Source organism: Pezoporus wallicus, unplaced genomic scaffold (assembly GCF_028554395.1).
Source record: "Pezoporus wallicus isolate ANWC-B61680 ecotype Strahan unplaced genomic scaffold, APGP_CSIRO_Pwel_v1 contig_13942, whole genome shotgun sequence".
In the NCBI taxonomy this organism is placed as follows: domain Eukaryota; kingdom Metazoa; phylum Chordata; class Aves; order Psittaciformes; family Psittacidae; genus Pezoporus; species Pezoporus wallicus.
The window spans coordinates 459,457-478,798 of record NW_026640476.1 but is presented as its reverse complement, the minus strand read 5'-3'; the positions used below and the strand labels follow the sequence as shown (position 1 = coordinate 478,798).

At 36.8% G+C, this 19,342-nt stretch overlaps 1 protein-coding gene across 4 annotated transcripts in view; it reads right to left on the bottom strand.

Annotated features, from left to right (window-relative positions):
- The window catches only part of SMG1 (SMG1 nonsense mediated mRNA decay associated PI3K related kinase), an 85,871-nt gene that overhangs the window by 30,338 nt on the left and 36,191 nt on the right, over positions 1 to 19,342 (bottom strand). For 3 of the 4 annotated variants that reach the window (XM_057418992.1, XM_057418995.1, XM_057418994.1), the window contains exons 4-23: positions 17,830 to 17,966; positions 15,578 to 15,636; positions 14,618 to 14,831; positions 13,708 to 13,833; positions 13,541 to 13,613; positions 12,795 to 12,892; positions 11,045 to 11,218; positions 9,804 to 10,028; positions 8,937 to 9,038; positions 8,239 to 8,508; positions 7,563 to 7,693; positions 6,683 to 6,844; positions 6,075 to 6,193; positions 5,241 to 5,328; positions 5,057 to 5,158; positions 3,698 to 3,838; positions 3,198 to 3,397; positions 2,706 to 2,902; positions 1,849 to 2,016; positions 852 to 1,006 (exon numbers count right to left, since the gene is read on the bottom strand). In XM_057418992.1, coding sequence (XP_057274975.1) covers positions 852 to 1,006; positions 1,849 to 2,016; positions 2,706 to 2,902; positions 3,198 to 3,397; positions 3,698 to 3,838; positions 5,057 to 5,158; positions 5,241 to 5,328; positions 6,075 to 6,193; positions 6,683 to 6,844; positions 7,563 to 7,693; positions 8,239 to 8,508; positions 8,937 to 9,038; positions 9,804 to 10,028; positions 11,045 to 11,218; positions 12,795 to 12,892; positions 13,541 to 13,613; positions 13,708 to 13,833; positions 14,618 to 14,831; positions 15,578 to 15,636; positions 17,830 to 17,966 — 2,941 coding nt within the window. Of the gene's footprint in view, positions 1 to 851; positions 1,007 to 1,848; positions 2,017 to 2,705; positions 2,903 to 3,197; positions 3,398 to 3,697; positions 3,839 to 5,056; positions 5,159 to 5,240; positions 5,329 to 6,074; positions 6,194 to 6,682; positions 6,845 to 7,562; positions 7,694 to 8,238; positions 8,509 to 8,936; positions 9,039 to 9,803; positions 10,029 to 11,044; positions 11,219 to 12,794; positions 12,893 to 13,540; positions 13,614 to 13,707; positions 13,834 to 14,617; positions 14,832 to 15,577; positions 15,637 to 17,829; positions 17,967 to 19,342 lie in introns of those variants that run through there. The other variant, XM_057418996.1, reaches the window with a different exon arrangement.

Genomic DNA, 19,342 nt, shown 5'->3' with positions numbered 1-19,342 from the left:
AGTAGGTAAATTAGTTTTATATTCTCTGTCAACTTTTACATGGATGAGCAAAGCTGAATAACGATTAACTACATACCATTTAATACACGATTGTATAACTGGGTCTAGGGCAACAATGCACACCTTTAACTTAACATTTCTGAGAAGCTTCCCACACATAATAAAGCTGCATATTATTTTAAGAAATCTTACAAAAATGAGGGAAATATAATTATAAATACAAAAACCTACTTTTTTTGTTTTATTTAGGGATTTTTACATGATAGGTAAATAATGCAAGGGGTCCCTTTTTCATTTCACACAAAATAAAGGATGCATTCCTTTAAGGAGATGAAAACACGAAAATGAATGCATACCCTATCTGGAACATTGACCCACTTATTTGTATCTGCAGCCAAAGATTATACTTCAATAGACGTAGAAGCCACTTTTTCAAATCTGAATTAAAACTGCAAAGCATCTCCCTCAGAGTACCTCTCTCGGCAGACTGTGGCAGGTATCAGATCACAACATTGGTCAGAAACTTCATCAGAAAACATTTAAGTTAATATTTTGCAATGGAAAATTATACACAATATGAAAATAGTACTGCTGTGTATGAAAAACTAAGGGAAAAACAGCTTAGGAACATCATTTATATTCAAATCCTAATTTAGTTAAAACTAAAAGTTAAAATACCTAGAAATGCTGGATGCACTGGGTATCTCTGAAAGACACAGTAACTAACTGAAAAAGAATTTAGATCAGTAGCATTCATTCACACCACAGTGTGAAAGATTCAGATGTAGAACTACATGTAAGAAGGAAAAAGTATCCAAGTTTGTAACATCCAGTTAACTGAGAAAACTTACCGCCCTTCTGCTTGCTGAGCTACAGAACTGATCCAGGCAAGACTCTTCCCAACTACAGCAGAAGACCAAACAGCAATACCCTGAATAGCTTCAGGACAATGAAGTTCACATAATGCTTCTACCAGCATCATAATTGTCACTTCCAATTCATTTCCCTAAAATCAAACCAAAAGCTTTATTCAGCAAATCTCATATAAAAGAAAAGTTATATACATAGTTAAGTACTTGGAAAGGGTAAAGCAGCATTTCATCATACGCATCTACAAGTGAAATGCTCTGCATATCCATCCATCAAACTGCTTTCGGAATAGCAGGGGAGCTAAGGGAAGAGTCTATGCTGTGAATCCACAGCGTGAACGTCAACAGGTAGCTACCACTACATGATGGTCTATACCTATGTAAGTATGAGAATTCATAAAGAAGCAGGAAGTAGTAATTACCTATCAAACCTCTTTTGTTAAAATATTTAAGCAAATCAAGTAATGTACTGGAGAAACTATTCAGCCTTTTTAAGTAGGTTTAACCACTTTATCCACTCAACCCACTCTGCGCGTATCTGCTAGTTACTTATAGAGGAAGGATACCTTCGCATCATATCCCCCTTCTGCTCATACACAGCTAAGGAAAGACACTACACTACTACAAGCTTTGGAAGGCCTCACACTAATACAACAGCAGTTTCATAAAGTTTAAGCAGAACCTGCTACTTAAGAAATTGTTAAACACAAATTGTGAGTGAACTACAGCCTTCATTTAAGTATAGTAATCCACCATATCCATACAGTGCATCCTAATCTCCAACATACATTATCACTTAACCACAAAAGTTTGTCAACACTGAAGTGTGAGTTTAAAAGGTGGCTTTAAATTACAGAGTCTTCTACAGACCAGTTGGTTTAATAACTGTTGATTGCCTTATCTTAGTTCTTCTGGAATACCATGGGAATATTTTGCAACAGTTTACAAATTTTACAAACAAAGAGTTTGAAAAGAGTACCTGAGAGAGACTATTATTAGTTTTCATTTCTGTGAGTAAATCAAAGCCATGCCTGACAGTCACAGCAGGCTGGCCAGCCAGCAATCCAACTCTCATGATGGAAAGCCTAATCCGGGTTAGCCAGTCTTGGCATGTCTGACGATTAGTATAAAAGAAAGTCCTGATAACCTTTAAAGACAGAAAAGGTAAGGTTTACAATACCATTCTTCTGTGCAAATCCAAATAGTCACATTAATTACTTAGTATTTATAACAATCAAAGTCAGGACATGTGTCTCTTCTCCAGCTGAGTTTTCAACTGGGAGATCAAGAAAAGAGGTAAAATTCTGCATCATTAATCTTATTAATGCAGATAGTCTGAAATCATGTGTAGCATGCAACTGGCCAGGCTCAACAGCAAGTTAAAAATCTTGAAATGAACCAGCTATAATTATGTAATTACCAGGCATTGACATGGCAGTAATATAACAGCTTATTGCAACAGTGAAGAATGTTTTGCAGTAAGAACTACAGAAAAGGGTACGCTGGACATAAGTAATTATTATATACCTCAAAAAGCAATTTAAAGCCTCAAATAACTGTGTTACTTTAACAAGACTGTTAACAATCTGCAAGTAAGTGACTGCTACAAATTAGAGACTTGCTTTATTTGCATCACTATACAAGCTGGTAGTCCAGAAATAAATCCTGGTTTTCACACTTTCTCTAGGCATAAGCCAAAGCCAGATGAATTAAGAGTCTCAAACTTTGTTTGAGAAGTCCTGCTGAAGTTCCACACTAAGAACCAAACAAACCTAAAAAACACTGCTCATTCAGTAGACTGTTTCAAGTAACATCAGCACTGTAAGACAAACCAACCTTGGGTGGAGAGGTAAGGGCATTGGCACATCCTTCATAAGCATTGTACATCAATTTTTCCAAGTTCTCCAGATACTGTAGAAGGAGAACAAGCCTAAGCTGGTTGCTACTGTGTCCTTCGTCATTGTCTGCAGTAGTCCACTGGCTAACATCTTGGTCAGGGTTTAATGTGTGAGCAGCAAGACTCCTAATAATACCTACACATTTTACCAAAATATGGGGAAAAAAAGAGTTACCAAACAGTATTTTGTTTAAATATGTCAAGGCACAGCAATGCTATCTGAAAACCTCTCAGAAGTTTACAGTAATTATACAACCACTCTTCTGCCATTACATGTCTTGATGCCTTAGTCAAGAACATGCTAAAATCTAAAAATCAGTGAAAAGTAACACCATTGTGCTCCTGGCCTTGGACATGAAGCTCATCGCTGAGCAGCCTTACACACACACCAAAAAAAAAGCCACAAAAGTAAACTATAGCTTTTATATTACCTTCAATTGTTTGAAATGTATCCTGGGCTCTACCCAGAGGAGTTCGTAACTTTGAAAGAACAGTAAACTGGGCTGCTTCCCAAACAGCCCATTGCCAAAGGACAGCATCAGTCTTCAACAGATTGCGAGGGATGGTTGGTTGATCTCTCTTATCTAGTCTTTGACAGCTATAGAATAATCTTTCTAACCAATTATCCTTCCTGAAAGAAAACATCAGTACATTAACAAAAGTTTACGTGGAAACAAGTTTATACTGCACGCACTTCAGCTCCCTATTGCTCTCCAACAAATCTCATAGGATTATTTCCAAGCAGCAATGTACATAGGCAAATACGCAAAAAGGTGTGTATTTAAAGATATTTATAAATACTTAAGAAGTATTTAAAAAAATGACTGAATGTAAAGCCATGTAATCTCTAAAATTCTAAAATAAATACAGCTTGAATTTGTTTACTATGATTTCAACATCCATGAATTTCTGTTTTAAAAGAAGTTCTTACCCAGTTCGGTGAGAGTTTCCATACAAAATAAAACTAATGACATCAGAGAAATCCTGTGGGTGGAATGTATTACTTGGAGCTTTACTCATATGACTTCTTAAAGCCAAAGAAATTTCTTGTATTTCTGTGTGGGTACGGTTACTGCAGGGACAAGGGGAAAAAAAACCAAACCACGCTGTAATGTACTAGAATAAAAAAGCTGTGCAAGAAGTTACACATGCACACATACATGTACATGCACAATGATTGGAAATAAGTATACTTTTTAGTATCAAGACAAGTGCTTTAAGAGTTCACGTCTTTGAGACAAACTGCAGGACACAATACTGGTAACATGGAACTTAAAAGCATTCATATTTCATAGAACCACAGAATAGTTAGGGTTGGAAATGACCTTAAGATCATCCAGTTCCAAACCTCCTGCCATGGGCAGGGACACCTCACACTAAATCATACCACCCAAGGCCTCATCCAACCTGGCCTTGAACACCCCCAGGGATGGAGCATTCGCAACGTCCCTGGGCAACCTATTCCAGCGCCTCACCACCCTTACAGTAAAGAACTTCCCCCTTTCATTCAATCTAAACTTCCCCTGTTTAAGTTTTAACCTGTTACCCCTTGTCCTATCACTACAGTCCCTAATGAAGAGTTCTTCCCCAGCATCCTTATAAGCCCCCTTCAGATACTGGAAGGCTGCTATGAGGTCTTCAAGCAGCCTTTTCTTCTTCAGGCTGAACAGCTCCAACTTCCTCAGCCTGTCTTCATACAGGAGGTGCTCCAGTCCCCTGATCATCCTCATGGCCCTTCTTTGGACTTGTTCCAACAGTTCCATGTCCTTTTTATGCTGAGGATGCCAGAACTGCACACAATACTCCAAGTGAGGTCTCACGAGAGCAGAGTAGAGGGGCAGGACCACCTCCTTCGCCCTGCTGGTCACGCTCCTTTTGATGCGGCCCAGGATACAGTTGGCTTTCTGGGCTGCAAGCGCACACTGAAGCCTGCTCATGTTCATTTTCTCATCGATCAACACCTCCAAGTCCTCCACAGGGCTGCTCTGAATCTCTTCTTTGCCCAACCTGTAGCTGTGCCTGGGATGGCTCCAACCCAGGTGTAGGACCTTGCACTTGGCATGGTTAAACTTAATTTCATATTTACTGCAAGAAGTGCTGTATCACACTTGTTAATTACTTTGTGTACTACCTACCACTCAAACCTGTAACACAGTAGAACAGATAGCAAGACACTTCATGCTTTTTGATTTTAAGACAGTATGATGACATTCAACTGGCATTATTTTTTAGAAATTGTCACTGAAGAACCCAACCATTCCCTATGTTGAAGCTAATCTGAACAACTTACCTCAACACGACATCTAAAGGAATTGACTTCAGAAGTTTTCCAAAAGTCTGCCTTACACGAGCACCGCTATGTACTAGTTGAACACGACATACATCAACACACCTGCACCAATCAGAAAGAAAGAGGTGGTAACATTTCCAACAATGGCATAACTAAAGTAAAATACAGAATTCAGCACAAGTACCTTTGTAAAAGGTCATCTGGGAGGGAGGAAGACAGGGCATGGAGACTACTACATGCTTGAAGGCAAGTGTTCATATCTTCCAGAAGGGCTGAATTAAGGAGTTAAAAGGAAAAAAAGTTATTCTTGCTAGAATTAGATAGCTTCTGCATTATTCTGGTTGTGGTAGAACATCTAAAGATGTTTTAACAGCATACCTGGTAGGAGACACAGGCTTTACGCAATACTTTTCTACTGATTTCATTGACTGGTTTTACTATAACAAGTACATGTTTAATGACAAAAAGTCACTTGTGCTATGTGTTACTTGTAGGCCTTTCCTGGCAGCTGACAAATTAATCCTTCTATGGTTCATACATGGAGATTATACACAATCTATTTAAATAAACCCTAAGGTAGAGTTAGTAACTCCTGGCCTTGAAAAGTTACTGCTTTTGCTACTAGTATGCTACTAAAAGCATTAGTTCCCATATTTCCATTTCCAAGTTTTGAAATTCAGAACAGCACATCACATTATGGAATGGTTCTGCTGCTTTTGATAACATAAAATGCAATCTTACAAGTAAGATTTGGCACATCACTGACATTTTTGGTAAATCAATTTTACAATCGTAAGTTTTAAGAGAAAAAAATTGTTTGCATAAGTAATAGGTAGAGATCCATTTGAGAAGAAATATAGTGTAAGTTTTTGTACAATACAAACTGAAAGCATCCCTAATGTAAATGAAACAAGTAGTTACAGCTATCAGTGGTATATGCAAGGTCGATTATGTACTTAATTATGCCATGTAGAAGACAGGTTAAAGTATGGTAAAGTAAAAATATAAGATATCTTACTGTTTGCTAAAAGTCCTTTACAAAACTTATGAAAAGATGGGAGAGAAAATAATGGTGCATATGTTTCCGATTTTTTCATCAGAACAGCCACTTCCAAAGCCCACGTCATAAGTAGTTTCCTTCAAAAAACAAAAGTATTAATCACTCCATACAGTTACAGAAAGATACCTTTCAATGTAACTTAAACTATGTCACTTTACAGATGAGTATTGTATCACTCATTTTTGAAACAAAAGGTTTCTTAACATTAAAAATGTCCCTAACTTTCACAGCATTTAGGTAATAGAAGATTATAACTATTGTAAAAGGGTACTTTCAGTGAGCAAAACCATTTTTGCAGTAAAGTCTGATAGCTCTGCTTTTATTGTATAGATATTATGATGGTTTCAATTTTTCTAGTCTTCACACATAATAATGAGCAGCTACTTTTTCCACAGGTATTTTGTTATCAATTTTTTTTTTTCCCAAGGTAAAAAGCCACAAACAAATGAAGCCCAAATACTTGAGTTAAAATTTATGCCAAGATGAAAATTATCCTGATTTCCAAATTAAGGCACTCTACTGTGAAGGGGAGCAAGACTCCTGATTAGTAAGAAAATGTTGATTACCTGGTGTCTTGAGTAAGGTTATCCTTCTTAAGCAGTAACCCCAAAAGGTTTAGTATGATTGAGAAATGCTTTTTTGTTGCTGTGGTTACAGTACTTATAACTGCTCCGTCAAACAGAGAGGGAGAGGAAGAACTGAGGCTACTGGATATGAAATGGTCATGCCTGAAAAGGGAAGGAAAAACAGAATATAAACCTACTCCCAGATTAGGGATACTTCCTTACAGTACTGGGAGGAGGGAAGGAAACAACAACAAACACCCTCAAAACAAACAAAAAAATCCCAGCAACAGAAGTTAATGTACACCCACAGAGTAACCACATCATGTCAAAACCCAAATATTTTAATCACTGGCCTAAAAGAACAAAGCTACAATTTTACATCAGTCCATGCAGCCCAGTAACCCGGTTTTAACTCTGGCTGATACCAAACGCCTCGTGAAAGATCATTAAACCCAAGAAATGTACAGAGTAACAGTTAAATTACTTCCCTTACTTTGCCAACATTTGGTAGCAGTAAGGTTCAAAATGTGTTTTAATCTACTGTTTACATTTCATTCCCTCTCCTAGATCTCACAGTAAGCAAAATAGTAAATAATCTTTCCTTATTTACTTTCAGTAGAGTTCTCCCTCAGTTATCTCTATTCAAACACAAGACTTCTAATCTGCTTTTGAATAAAATGCCAAATTTTAAGCCAGGATATGCTTTCTTGGCTGAGATACAGACTCCCTGCAACTAATGAAAGTAAAAACTGATTAGGGAAGTTCAGACAAAAGCTTGACTGTAATAGCCTATTTAAATTAATCCCCCCAACAATATATTCTACTCAGACCAGTCCATCCTACTGCTCTTAAAATACTGGTGAATTATTGATCTTCATACCTGGAACAGTGTGAATATAACGTATAGAGTACTGCATACTGGACAGCAGGAAAATGAACTGCTATGTCACCATGAACAATCATCAGATTTTTACTCAGTAGTGCAAACACAGTCGGCGAAAGAGCCCACATCTATAAAACAATTGCAACATAAGCAAGAAACATAATAAATAGGATCTATTTTTAAACACAGTTTTTGTAACATTAATTATTGTGGTTTGCCTCTTCCCATGGGAAATAATTTAACTCTATTAATTTTCTGGCCTTTATTGTAACTATTTTCTTTCCCTTTTTTAAACACTGTTAAAAGCAGTTTGTTTTATTTGGAGAGACCTGAAATAAATATTTTCACATGGCTAATACTAGCAAAGGACCACTAAGGCTCCTTTCATCTGTCTTGGCTTTCAAAAAGACGTTACTATGACAATCAGACTCAACCCATTAACAACCCCAATAAGATGCTCTTCACTAAAAACTGTGTTTCATTATGCACCAGTTAGAGATATAATCCACACATTTTCGTTTCACCTAAGTTTTAATATTGGAAGCTTTTCTATGACTAAGCTAGGAAAAAAAACACCAATTATTTTAATTGTACATCTGTGCACTCATGGTGAAATACATTATGGTATATTTTAAGTAAAAAATGCACAAGATTTATCTGTAGTTTTACTCACCCCAATTAATGAGTTTTTAGCATTTCCAATAGTACTTAGAGCACTGAGGTCAAATATAACAACAAACTTTGCGTTATCCACATTGAGTATACGCTTCTTGAAAGAGTCATGCTGGATTTCAGAACAGGCCTCAGGAAGATGTAAACTATAGAGAAGACTATTTAGAGCACAGGTCATTTCTCCTAGAATCAACCTGTAAGCAGTCTCCAAAACAGGAATGTTCTTCAGGCTCAGTACGGCTTGGTACACAGCCTGGGCTGCTGCAACAACCTTGAGAATATAAAAGAAGTACACTAATAAGTGATAAGCATAAAATCCTAAAATATATTTATCACCAGTGTAGAATTTAAACTTATGCTTCTTTACCTATAAATAGCCTAATCTGATTTAGTTTTCTGTAATTAAACACTACTTACTTACAAAAACCTATTAATTACTTTCTGGATCATCCATATAACACACTGAGTATGAAAACCACATCAACTAAGGAATTATCTACCTGGTATGATGGCCAGCTTACCAATTCCTTATCAGACCTAAATGCCAAAACCAAGAACTACCTACATCTGCCTTTTCAAAAGTTTCACAGATATCTAGCTATGACAAAAAAAGATATTTTAAATTAAAGTTGAACAGCTTAATATATTCCAGGAAACACACAAAGGCTGTTGTAAAACACCGGTAGAAGTCACTCTTACCTCTTTCTCCCTATGATAACGAAGAACAAGCAGTCTAGACTCTGGTATAAATAATTTCTCTACAAATGATGAGGGTAGTTTTGTATTAATTTGTTCAACAATCTGGGAATAAAAATCAAAATTGTAAATATCTTTACCTGAATTAAATTAGAATAGATTATTAAAGACTAAATAAAATACCGCTTTTCTAGCTTGTATACACTACATCTAGGAAAAAAAAATGCTTCCCAGTAATGCAAGTATCTAATATTTGCTTTCCCAAATTCACATTTAAATTCACAGAGAATTAGTTCTAATTAATAGTTCTGAACATTAGTTCACAGAGAATTAGTTATTTTCAGGGTTTAATGGCACACCTGAGACAAAGTTGCTTTTTTAATTTAGATCCTTGTGGATTTAGGCGTTTGTGTCCTATACATTCAGAACTATGTTTTGAAGAAGTCTGATTTTCCAGGTCATGGCATAAGTAGATAAATAGAACATATCAAGCACTAAGATTCTGAAATTCATCAGGTGCTATTGTCAACTGCAGAGGCCAGAGAGTGCCACTGTTCAACAGTCAAGCCAGGCAAAAAAAAACCCAAAACCATACAAAACCAACCCCCCCCCAAAACCCAACACAAAAATACAAAATGCTAACACTCAGGCTAAAACTACATGACAATTTATCAACAAGCCAAATGCATAAACAAGCTAGCAGCATAAGCTTTAGAGAAGAGATTACAAGCATTTAGAAGAGGAATTTCTTGTCTGTGGTCAGGAAGAGTTCTAAATATTTATCTAATACATACAAAAGAAAAGCAAAGTTGCTTAGAAAATAGTATTTTCCAATGCAAAACCCCCACAATAATAAAAACATGTACAAACCAGTGTCAACAGATTCAGGACTGAAATGATATAATCAGTGCCACAAGTCTGGCAATTCTCCATTTGATCTAATCCATACGTGATGACCATGTCACAGTGTATGGTCATGCTTGGATCTAGGCTGCCAAGTAAAACACCAACACACTCATTGGCAGCAGTAAGTACGGCTTCAGAAAAGAACACTTGGTTTGCTGCAGTCACGCATCTCATTACTCTGTATAGAACCTGGAAAATTAAAAGCATACCTAAATTAAGATCCATTAAAAAGAGACAAAGGCTGCATGCTATTTGATTATATTCACATCTATCTGATATCCTGTCCCATAACCTAATCTGCAGCTTGGTAAATTCTGTCAATACAATATTCTGAATAATGCATCATGGCACTACACTTCAGAAGTATAAGGCAAAACAAACCTTCAATTGTCTGGTTTCCTACTCAGTTAAAGACCTGAAAAGACCTAGAAAAACTAAATTAATTATTCAGAATTCTGTTCAGTTGCAGCTGATGTCAACAGAACTCCTCGTGTAAAAGACAGACTAGTTTTCTTTTGTCACAAGAATCCCCTGCAGATTAAGAGACAAGTTACATAACTCTTCTGGCTTTAATTGGGAAATCCACACATTTACTTACCCGAGACTCTGCAAAGGTGTAAGTTCCTGTTGTGCAGCACAGCAGCAAGAAGAATTTGACTGCAAATATTTTTACTTTTTTTTTCTTATTTTATTTTCTCTCATTTAACATCCATCCCTCTACAGTTTCTGTTACAGAAGTATAGCTGCTACTTAGCACATTATATAATATTTATTCCAAGTTTACACCACCCTATACTTCACAACAGGAGGACTTTGCTATCAGATTTGATAGATACAGTTTCAGTATGGACAAGACGCCTATGTTTTATAAAGTCAAACTCATAACATGAATTCAGCTTTTATAGCATCAGAGCAATCTGAATAAAGGTAACATGGTTACAAAGACATAACAAAAGCATAAACCTAGCTATGTGAAGTTAAAATGCCTAAAAAAAGTTAGTTTCTGCTATATACTACTCCCACGTACCACTACCACAATCTATACCTCAATATTTAATAAAAATACATCTGCTCAAAGCTGACCATATACATATTCACATACGAGTCACAAAACCTAAACAAACTCGACAGTGAATAACATCATTGTATGGTGATAAATCATGTCAGCAACAAAGAAAAACCGAAGGAAAATCTTGAATTCTTACATCTGTTACATATGCTTCCGTAATTGGTGGTCCTCTAATTGGGCTGAAGCGCTCCCCAATACTCCTCACCACAGTACTGAAAACCCGAAGAAGTGCAGCCAGTTTAGGTAGAGATACTGAAGGAGGAGGAATATCTTCATCTACCGATTCCCCAGAAGCCACATGGCTGAGGTCCTACAGCACAGAAGTTTTCTATTTCAGTACACATCATTAACAGTTATAATACACATATAAAAGATCAAAATATAAGACTGAAAATATTTTATCTATTTTCCAGGCATATTATAGATACATTTATCCAGTATCTCTAACTTTATATATATATGGAGATGGGATAGAGTCACACAATGACACTGAGCAAGCCACAGAGCAGTAATGAGATGCTGCTCATTAGTTTACCCACTGAAATGGAGTGCTCAGGCTATACCTTGTAAATTAAAGCACAGACTCATGATGCTTCTGGCCCCTAGAACATGATCATTCATACTGCTGCACGTACAGCTGTCTGCACACTTTCACCACTCTGTCAAACAATTTCCATCCACAAACTGGAGTGAAAACATTCGAGTGGCCATTCCCATGACACTGTTTACATGTAGCTACCTTGATCTGGAGATCATGAGTTTACTGGCAGGCTACTTCATGCCAGCTGGCATCAGTGCTTGGGAACATTCCAGACGTACTGATCTCATTAGTATAGACATAGCCTTGGTCTACCCCAGTGTGAGGTAAACACACACATGGAGGAAACACCTCCTCCATGATTTAAGTTAATATGTGTTATCTTAAAACTCTTCCGTGACTAAGAATACACATGATGTCCAGTTCAGCAGACCAGTTGATAAGTAGCGACTTACTGCCCTGACTAATCACTTTCAACTCTCTGCCTACAGTCACACGCAGGTTTCTGTGTGCCTGACAATGCCAAAGAGGTCTGTGAATCTTAACTCAAGCTGTACCATCAGAAGCCTTATGTATATATAAGTACATTAATAATATCAAATCATTTATTCTACCTTGAATGAAACAGATTAAGCTGGAAGTAAAATTTCACCTATAGGAATGGCATGCTAACACATATAATACAGCATGATGTAGTTAGAAGCATATATACATATGAGCACCTTAAGAAAAAAGCAACGCTCCTCCCTAAAATCCAAAACTCTTCCTTTAATGCCAGCGTCACATAAACTTTACACTCCTGTTACCTAAGCAAAGGTTACAAAGTCAAAACAAAGTATGTTAAATCAATATACTGTAGTTTTCTATCAGATCCTGCCTCATTATTTCCTGCACAGTATAATTTGTTACTTTAGTAAAAAGACAAACTTACCATTAACCTCCAGAAGCATTAAATATCCCTCTCCCCCCCAGTAGTCACTACCTCTGAAAAACTCCGACGCTGGACAATTAGAGAAAACACCAAGGAAAGACTGGGAAATGTCTTTACTGCAGATATTTAAAAATGAAGGCATTCCTACTTGGTTGTTTTTATTTTTATTATATCATCCTATTCTCAACAAACAATGGCTGAAATCCTGGCTATGATCCTATGTAAGCATTTCATGAGGATTTGTGTACAATTGTTATTGTACATGCCTTAAGTATACTCTGTAATTTGATCCTCTTTTCCCCAGGAAAACCATGTAATTTTATTTTCTACACATGTGATACATCCATCAGACTCACAGTTACAGATTAGGAAATCTGCAATAGTTCACTCTGGTATATACCATAAAGTCTTGCTTACCTCAGCATAAGCTTCCATATCTTCCAAAAACTGACCCAAGAGTGTGGTGGAAAAAGTAAGATCAGCCACCCAAAAGGGCTCCAAACTCTGCAGCCATCCTGTATAAAAAAAAACAGGGCAATTAAAATAGCAGAACAAGGTAACATGAAAACTAAATATTGCTGAGGTAAAAGCTGCTAAGGTAAGAGAAGGTCATCTGCATCAAAATGTTAACATGCAGTTTTTAAAATAAATTTTATTTCCCTCATTCATCCCTTTGACAAATTCATTTTGAGGTTCAGCCCTACCCCACAGCAGTTAAACATTAATGATGGAATGTAGGGCTGTGGTAAGGAAACAGACTTGCTGTGAACAGCTCCAAGACAACTGCTCTAGCTATAGGAAGAAGCTTCCCAACTTCTTAAATGCCAGTGCAGTATCTATCACAAAGATTTTCTAGAAGTACATAGGAGAAAATATATTCTTCCACAGAGAATATGTTAAGATCCATAAACTTATTTACAACTGTTAAAAAGTTAATAACGCTTAACTTTAGCCCGAATAAAGCATCCCATTTTTCCAGCTATAGCATAAAATGGCAAACGCAATTATAATAAAAAATTAGGAACAAAATCTCTTGTTATGTAGCCAGAAACTCATTTTGGTTTTATGTTAACTTCTATGTCAGTAGGATCAGACTCATGTAAGTACACCCATATCATCTGCAAGCCAGAGTGTACTACATTAGTGACTCCTTGGCCACTTACCAGACACCTGTTGTGTCAAGGAAGGTTTCTGAGTGTGATCTATATGCCACCCAACCAGTATGTCCACTGTGTCCTAGAAAGCAATTTTTAAGGAAGATTAATAACCCAATTTGCTGCACCAACATTTCCATGTGAGAAAGAAGATACAGAGTAAGAAGTAAACTTACCCTAAAATTGGTGCTGAAAATGTGTGGGTAGCATCGGGACACCAAAAGGATGCACTTGACACATTTGCACAGTAACTCTGGTGTATCCACATTTTCTAGAATAGACTGCAGGCTGGTCATTACAAGCTAAAAAGTAAAGCAAAGCCAATAGACATTTCACTTCCTTAAAACGACGTGTGAAAAAGTTACAGTGTTAGACACAGATTTATTCAGTGCTGAACACTTTTTAGTGAATTATTTCAACTCATCAGAAACATTGTAATACTCTTTCTGAAGGAAGGAAAAATGTAAAAAGCATAACATATACTGCATGAAAATAATAAAGTGGCCATTTGCTTGAAATGCAGCAGACCCAGGTTCTCGTGCTAGGGACACAGACCAACCAGTTAAGTTCCTGCTTCTCCTGCTGAAGCTTTTTGGCTCTGTAAAGTAGTTATTAAATTGGAGCACAGACCTGGACCTAGCTGTTCTACATACAAAATTACAGACCCTAGAACTAGAACCAGGGGACCAGATTTGTCTGCACATATCCTACTCCCTCTCAGATCTGAACACAATTCAAGTTAGAAATTGTAAATAAGAGGTAGTACAAAGCAATTATCTGGCTGGGGTTTGTGCACCATTCTACCCAAATTCTCTTTTTGGTTTCAACAAGACTCTTCCTCTTAAATCTGCAATATATACCAAAAACTTGCATCAAAATATATGTTGTCTACGAAGACCAGACATTCCTTTCTAATGTTATCAGAACCAAAGAATTCCATGCAGTCAGAAAGTTCCCTCCCAGCTGTAATTATATTTACGCATTATGTCAACACAGCCTTACTTATCACTCATTCCAATTAAAAAGTTAATTCAAGCCTTGCACTGGAAAAACCATTAATAATCCTGTTTTAACTTGTAGTCTTACCTGCATTAAAGATGAAAAGGCTTTCTTTTCTCCTACAGTCTCTAGTGCTTTGTAGGTTGCACACAAATAAAGAAGTTTAACTTCATCTTTTGAGGATGAGCTGAATTTGCTAAAAATCCATTTAAAGATCTTCTCTGCCTCATAGCTCAGAGAAGCACAAAGAAGTCCAAGACAGCAAGCTCCTTCCTGTCTCAGTTCTTGCAGCAATTTGCTACTGTATTTTGGGCAAGAAAAAACAAGTGAAATCTCCAGACATGACAGCAGAATAAACAATGAACAAATTAGAACATTTCTAAAGCAGAAAAATACATGCATGAATGAAGCTACTTCTCTCCTACCTAATGGCAGCAGCAATGAAGCTAAAATAAAAATTAATAATCTGAAAAATCCTGTCAAATAATTATTTCTATGGAATGAAGCAACTTGAATAAAAATATGCAATGAATAGGCTAGTCTACTTCAAACACACTATCCAAAGAGGAAAACTCTTAACACACAGATGGCTTTGGGTAGTAACCATGAACACCAAAAAGCTCCCCCCAACACCTGAGCTCCCTCTACATATCCTTTTAGTTGCATATAAATCAATTAGATCAGGTTGTAAAAAACTGAAATTCAATTTGCCAGCTAGACAACCACAGCAGCATACTACTACACCCACGTGACTAAACATAGCTGAGACAGACTTTATATTACCTACAACCTAAAAGCCACAGGTGTGCATTCAAATTCTCTCGTGTTACGTATACTCTAGACAGTCTAACAGTATTGCTGATATGCCTAAGGGAGTCTTAACTCTCCTGCAGTTCTGTCCTGTTACTGCAATGTCACATCCACGCAAAATTACTGAATGAATTTCTTTCAACCTTTCTTCCTTCCATTCTATTTCTACATAGAAATCCAAACCTAACACTGTCATTATTTTTCCCTTTTCAGAAAAGCCTTGTTTCTCCAGCTTACCTTTCATTGAGTACATCATGAATGGCAGTCAGGATATTATCCAGTTGTTTAACTAGTACCTACAAGATACATAAAAGCCATAAGCATAATAATGGCACAGTAACTTCTGCAAACTAGATACTCTTTACAACCATGTTAGTGTTTGCTAATAGAATGCTATTATGCTTCCCATGGCCATTGCAGACTAGGATGAACTATATTAAGCAATACTGCAATATTATCCTACATGTTATATTTTATATTTATTCACAGTAGCCACAAAAATACACTGGCAGCCTGCTATCAGGGTTTGCTCTATGTTTAGTTCTTCCTGATAACATTACATCACAAATGTAAAACTCACGATACAGCTCATCAGTAGCATCTATTGAAGACCTAGTCTCCTATACTAATAGCCAGTTGAGTCAGCTAAATATTTAATTCATCAGATAATACTATCTGAAGTAGTAACATCTCTCCTGAGGCAAACCTGAATTTCAGAGAAATGGATTATTATTTAGGGGGATGAACCATTATTGATGAACCAGTGCTTCTCAGAAAACATAACCAGAAATACTTGTTTTCCTAACATGCAGTAAAAAAAAACCTCTCCACATTAGTGAGTTGAGTTGCAAAATAATACATTAGCTGCAACTGTTTAAGATAGTAAGAACAAACCTTCTTGACGAGTTAATAAAAAAGTTTGTTCTTTTTTCTTCAGCAAGATAACATCTATTGTGTTAAAGATTCATATCTAGTTTTTGTTGCTAAGTTTTGAGCAAAATCACTCTTTTGCAGGGGGTAGGAGGCACAGGTTGGAAAGAAGTCCACATGCTTAGGCCCCTCAGAACTCACAAGGAGGTTTTAAAAATGTGCCTGGTATCCACAAAAGAGACATGAGAAGTACCTATACGATTTAGAAGCTGGAGCACAATGCCATTACATGACAATGCCACTGGCTAGTGACTAAATTCACTTCGTTGAACACACATTTCAACCCTGAGAATGAAGCTACACTTTATAGTGTCAAGAACTGCAGGAGCTACTCCTATTTTATACTGCTATTATAGTCCATTATAGTTTTAGGCTTGACATGATGGCTATTACTTGGCATCTGATCTTATTCTCATTACCAAACTGGAAGAAGTTTAAAGAAAAATTTCTCAGTGACAGGCTTCTAGCATTCTGACCATTAACAAAGATTGTCAACACTGAGTTACAACATACTGGAATTACTATTCTAATACCTGAGATACCAATAAACCTAAATAAAATGCAGTTATAAAAGGAAAAATGGGGAACACATTTACTCCATTGTACTAACTTGTACTTGTGCTAACAAGGATTTTGCTGCAGAGGAAAGCTGAAGTATTAGCTAGGCTTGCACATGGTCTGCTTATGCTTAGGTGCACGGAATATAAAAGTCTCGGTATTTGACTATCATGCCTTTTGAAAAAGAGCACAATTAACACTAGTTAATCAACATATAATGACAGAATGAACCAACTTCTATAAATATGGATAGACACATTATCCACAACTGAAAAATCACAGCACTGTCAGTAAATGAGTGGCAGGATATTAAACCATCACTTCCTGCCTTTTCAATGCTTGGAGAATTCCTAAGCTCTCCAAAACAGTGGGGGTAAAAAGTATCAGACAAAATAAATACTTTATTTAAGTAGTGTAAAAACATATATCCACAGCAGGATACTCTCCCCCACCCAACCCTTAAGAAACACTTGAGGGTATTAGTTCAACAACCCATTTAAAAAAAAAAACAAAGATGTAATGAAAACAAAGACTCATTTTGTTCTCTCCCATAAAAGGGAGTCCACATACAAAGGTGTTCAGCTAGAAAGCTGAATAACTAAGATGAGCTATTCACAAGACTATTTAAATATCTGCATATTTTTAAATTAAAATACAGAAACAGTTCTTGAACAAGACAACACATTTTATTAGTTTTCTATTTCCTTGCTGAAGAATCTAGAGGATATATTGCTAAGACCAGCCAAAAAAACCCCACATGCATACCATATTTATTCCTACAGCTCATGCATTCAGTAATCTGCTTTAGGGCAATATGTCGTACGTAATCAAGCAAAAAAAAAATTTCCTCAATGCCAGAAAAAGGACATGCAATCCAGGAATATGCTTTGTTATGGAAGGAAATTCTTTGTATAAAATATTCCTCACAAACATATCCCAGTACATAGATTTCTTAAAAAGATAGCTTTATAAAACAAGTGCTATGCAAGCGTAGAAGTTACCAGTTTGTTTTCTGGTTGCTGAATGAATTCTTTCAGTTGCTTTACAGTAGCCAGTCTTCGGTCTCTGTCGTCTTCCCGAGTAATCCTCCGAAGAAGATTTGACAGTCGAGACTCGTCAGAATAAGACAACGATCGCTCTGAAAAAGAAAAGGCATCTATTTCTTTTGTCTGCAGCACTTGATCAGTAAGATCTGTATTGTCTGAAATATGTATTTGTGCATTTGAAAAGCCGTAATAGGAGAAAAAAAGGCAAAAAAGATAAAACCTGGTTTATTTTAAAGCTAATACAAGGAAAATTAAATGTAAAATCTAATTTACCTATCTAAATGTTTAATTTCTTCCAGTGGACTCTCCAGTACCTGGGCAGAACTCATCCAGAACTAAGCAGAACTATTTTACTTCTACACAAACCCCTGGATTTAGTTCCCTTAGGTACCAATTACAATGAATTCATATGAATAATTCATTTCCCTAATCTGCAAAAAGGAAAAAAGTTTCTGTTGGAAGTTTAACATTAGATGTTCCATGATGATTAAAATTAGAGGATTCATGGGAACACGATGAGATTTTCTTAGTCACCATGACTCTTATACGAACACTCAAGACAACTACAGACAGTTCTTTCCTCTAGTATGTTACACATCAATCTTATGCTGGGATAAAGCCATAAAGGCAACCTGCTTATAATGGGAAGGTTATAATGCAAAAACACTGACAGAAGATGATGTCTGCCAGCCTGGATGTTTGCCAGCCCAAGAACGTGGCCTGGGAACGTGAAGCATCCTTGAAGGGCAGCTGGGTACCGAGGAACCCGAGACATCCCAACATACCCTGAATAAGGACAAACCCAGAAACAGCAACAACTTACTGTCTGGAGACATGAAAAATAGACTGCAATGGTGGAAGACACCCTTGGAAAGCAACAGTTATTGGCTACTCAAATGGGAAAAAACAGACTGAGAAAGCAAATACTGGTCTCAGAACACAGCACCATCTATTGCCTGCTTCCAGGTGAAAAACAGCAGTTAGCAAAAGCTACTGGTGCTCCAGGTGGTTGTGCCCTACACCCCCTTATGTCTCCAACAGGATAAAAATAACTCGCTTTCTACCCAAAATGAAGCTTCTCTCCAAAAGCTTCCCCTGCAAAGATTTCACTACACAAGATCTCCCAGACAGACCAGACCCTCACTGGGAATGCCTGACTCCAGGCTGATGCAGATCATTTTGAAGTGAGACTTTGCCACCAATTTGCCCCACTCCTGGAAAGTGCTGTACCAGTAAGGCTCTGAAAAGTATGCATAGGTGTGCATACAAACAATTAGTTGTAAGCATATACTTCCTTTACTAGTGGTCATTTGTAGTAATTCGCAATAAAGAAACTTAAGAAACAAAAACCTTTGTGTCCTTGTATGTTACAGAATCCTGTGAATCCACACACAGACCAGTAACTCTTATAGGTCATGACACCTTCTACAGAAGAGCATATCTACTGTATTACAGTAATGAAGAACAT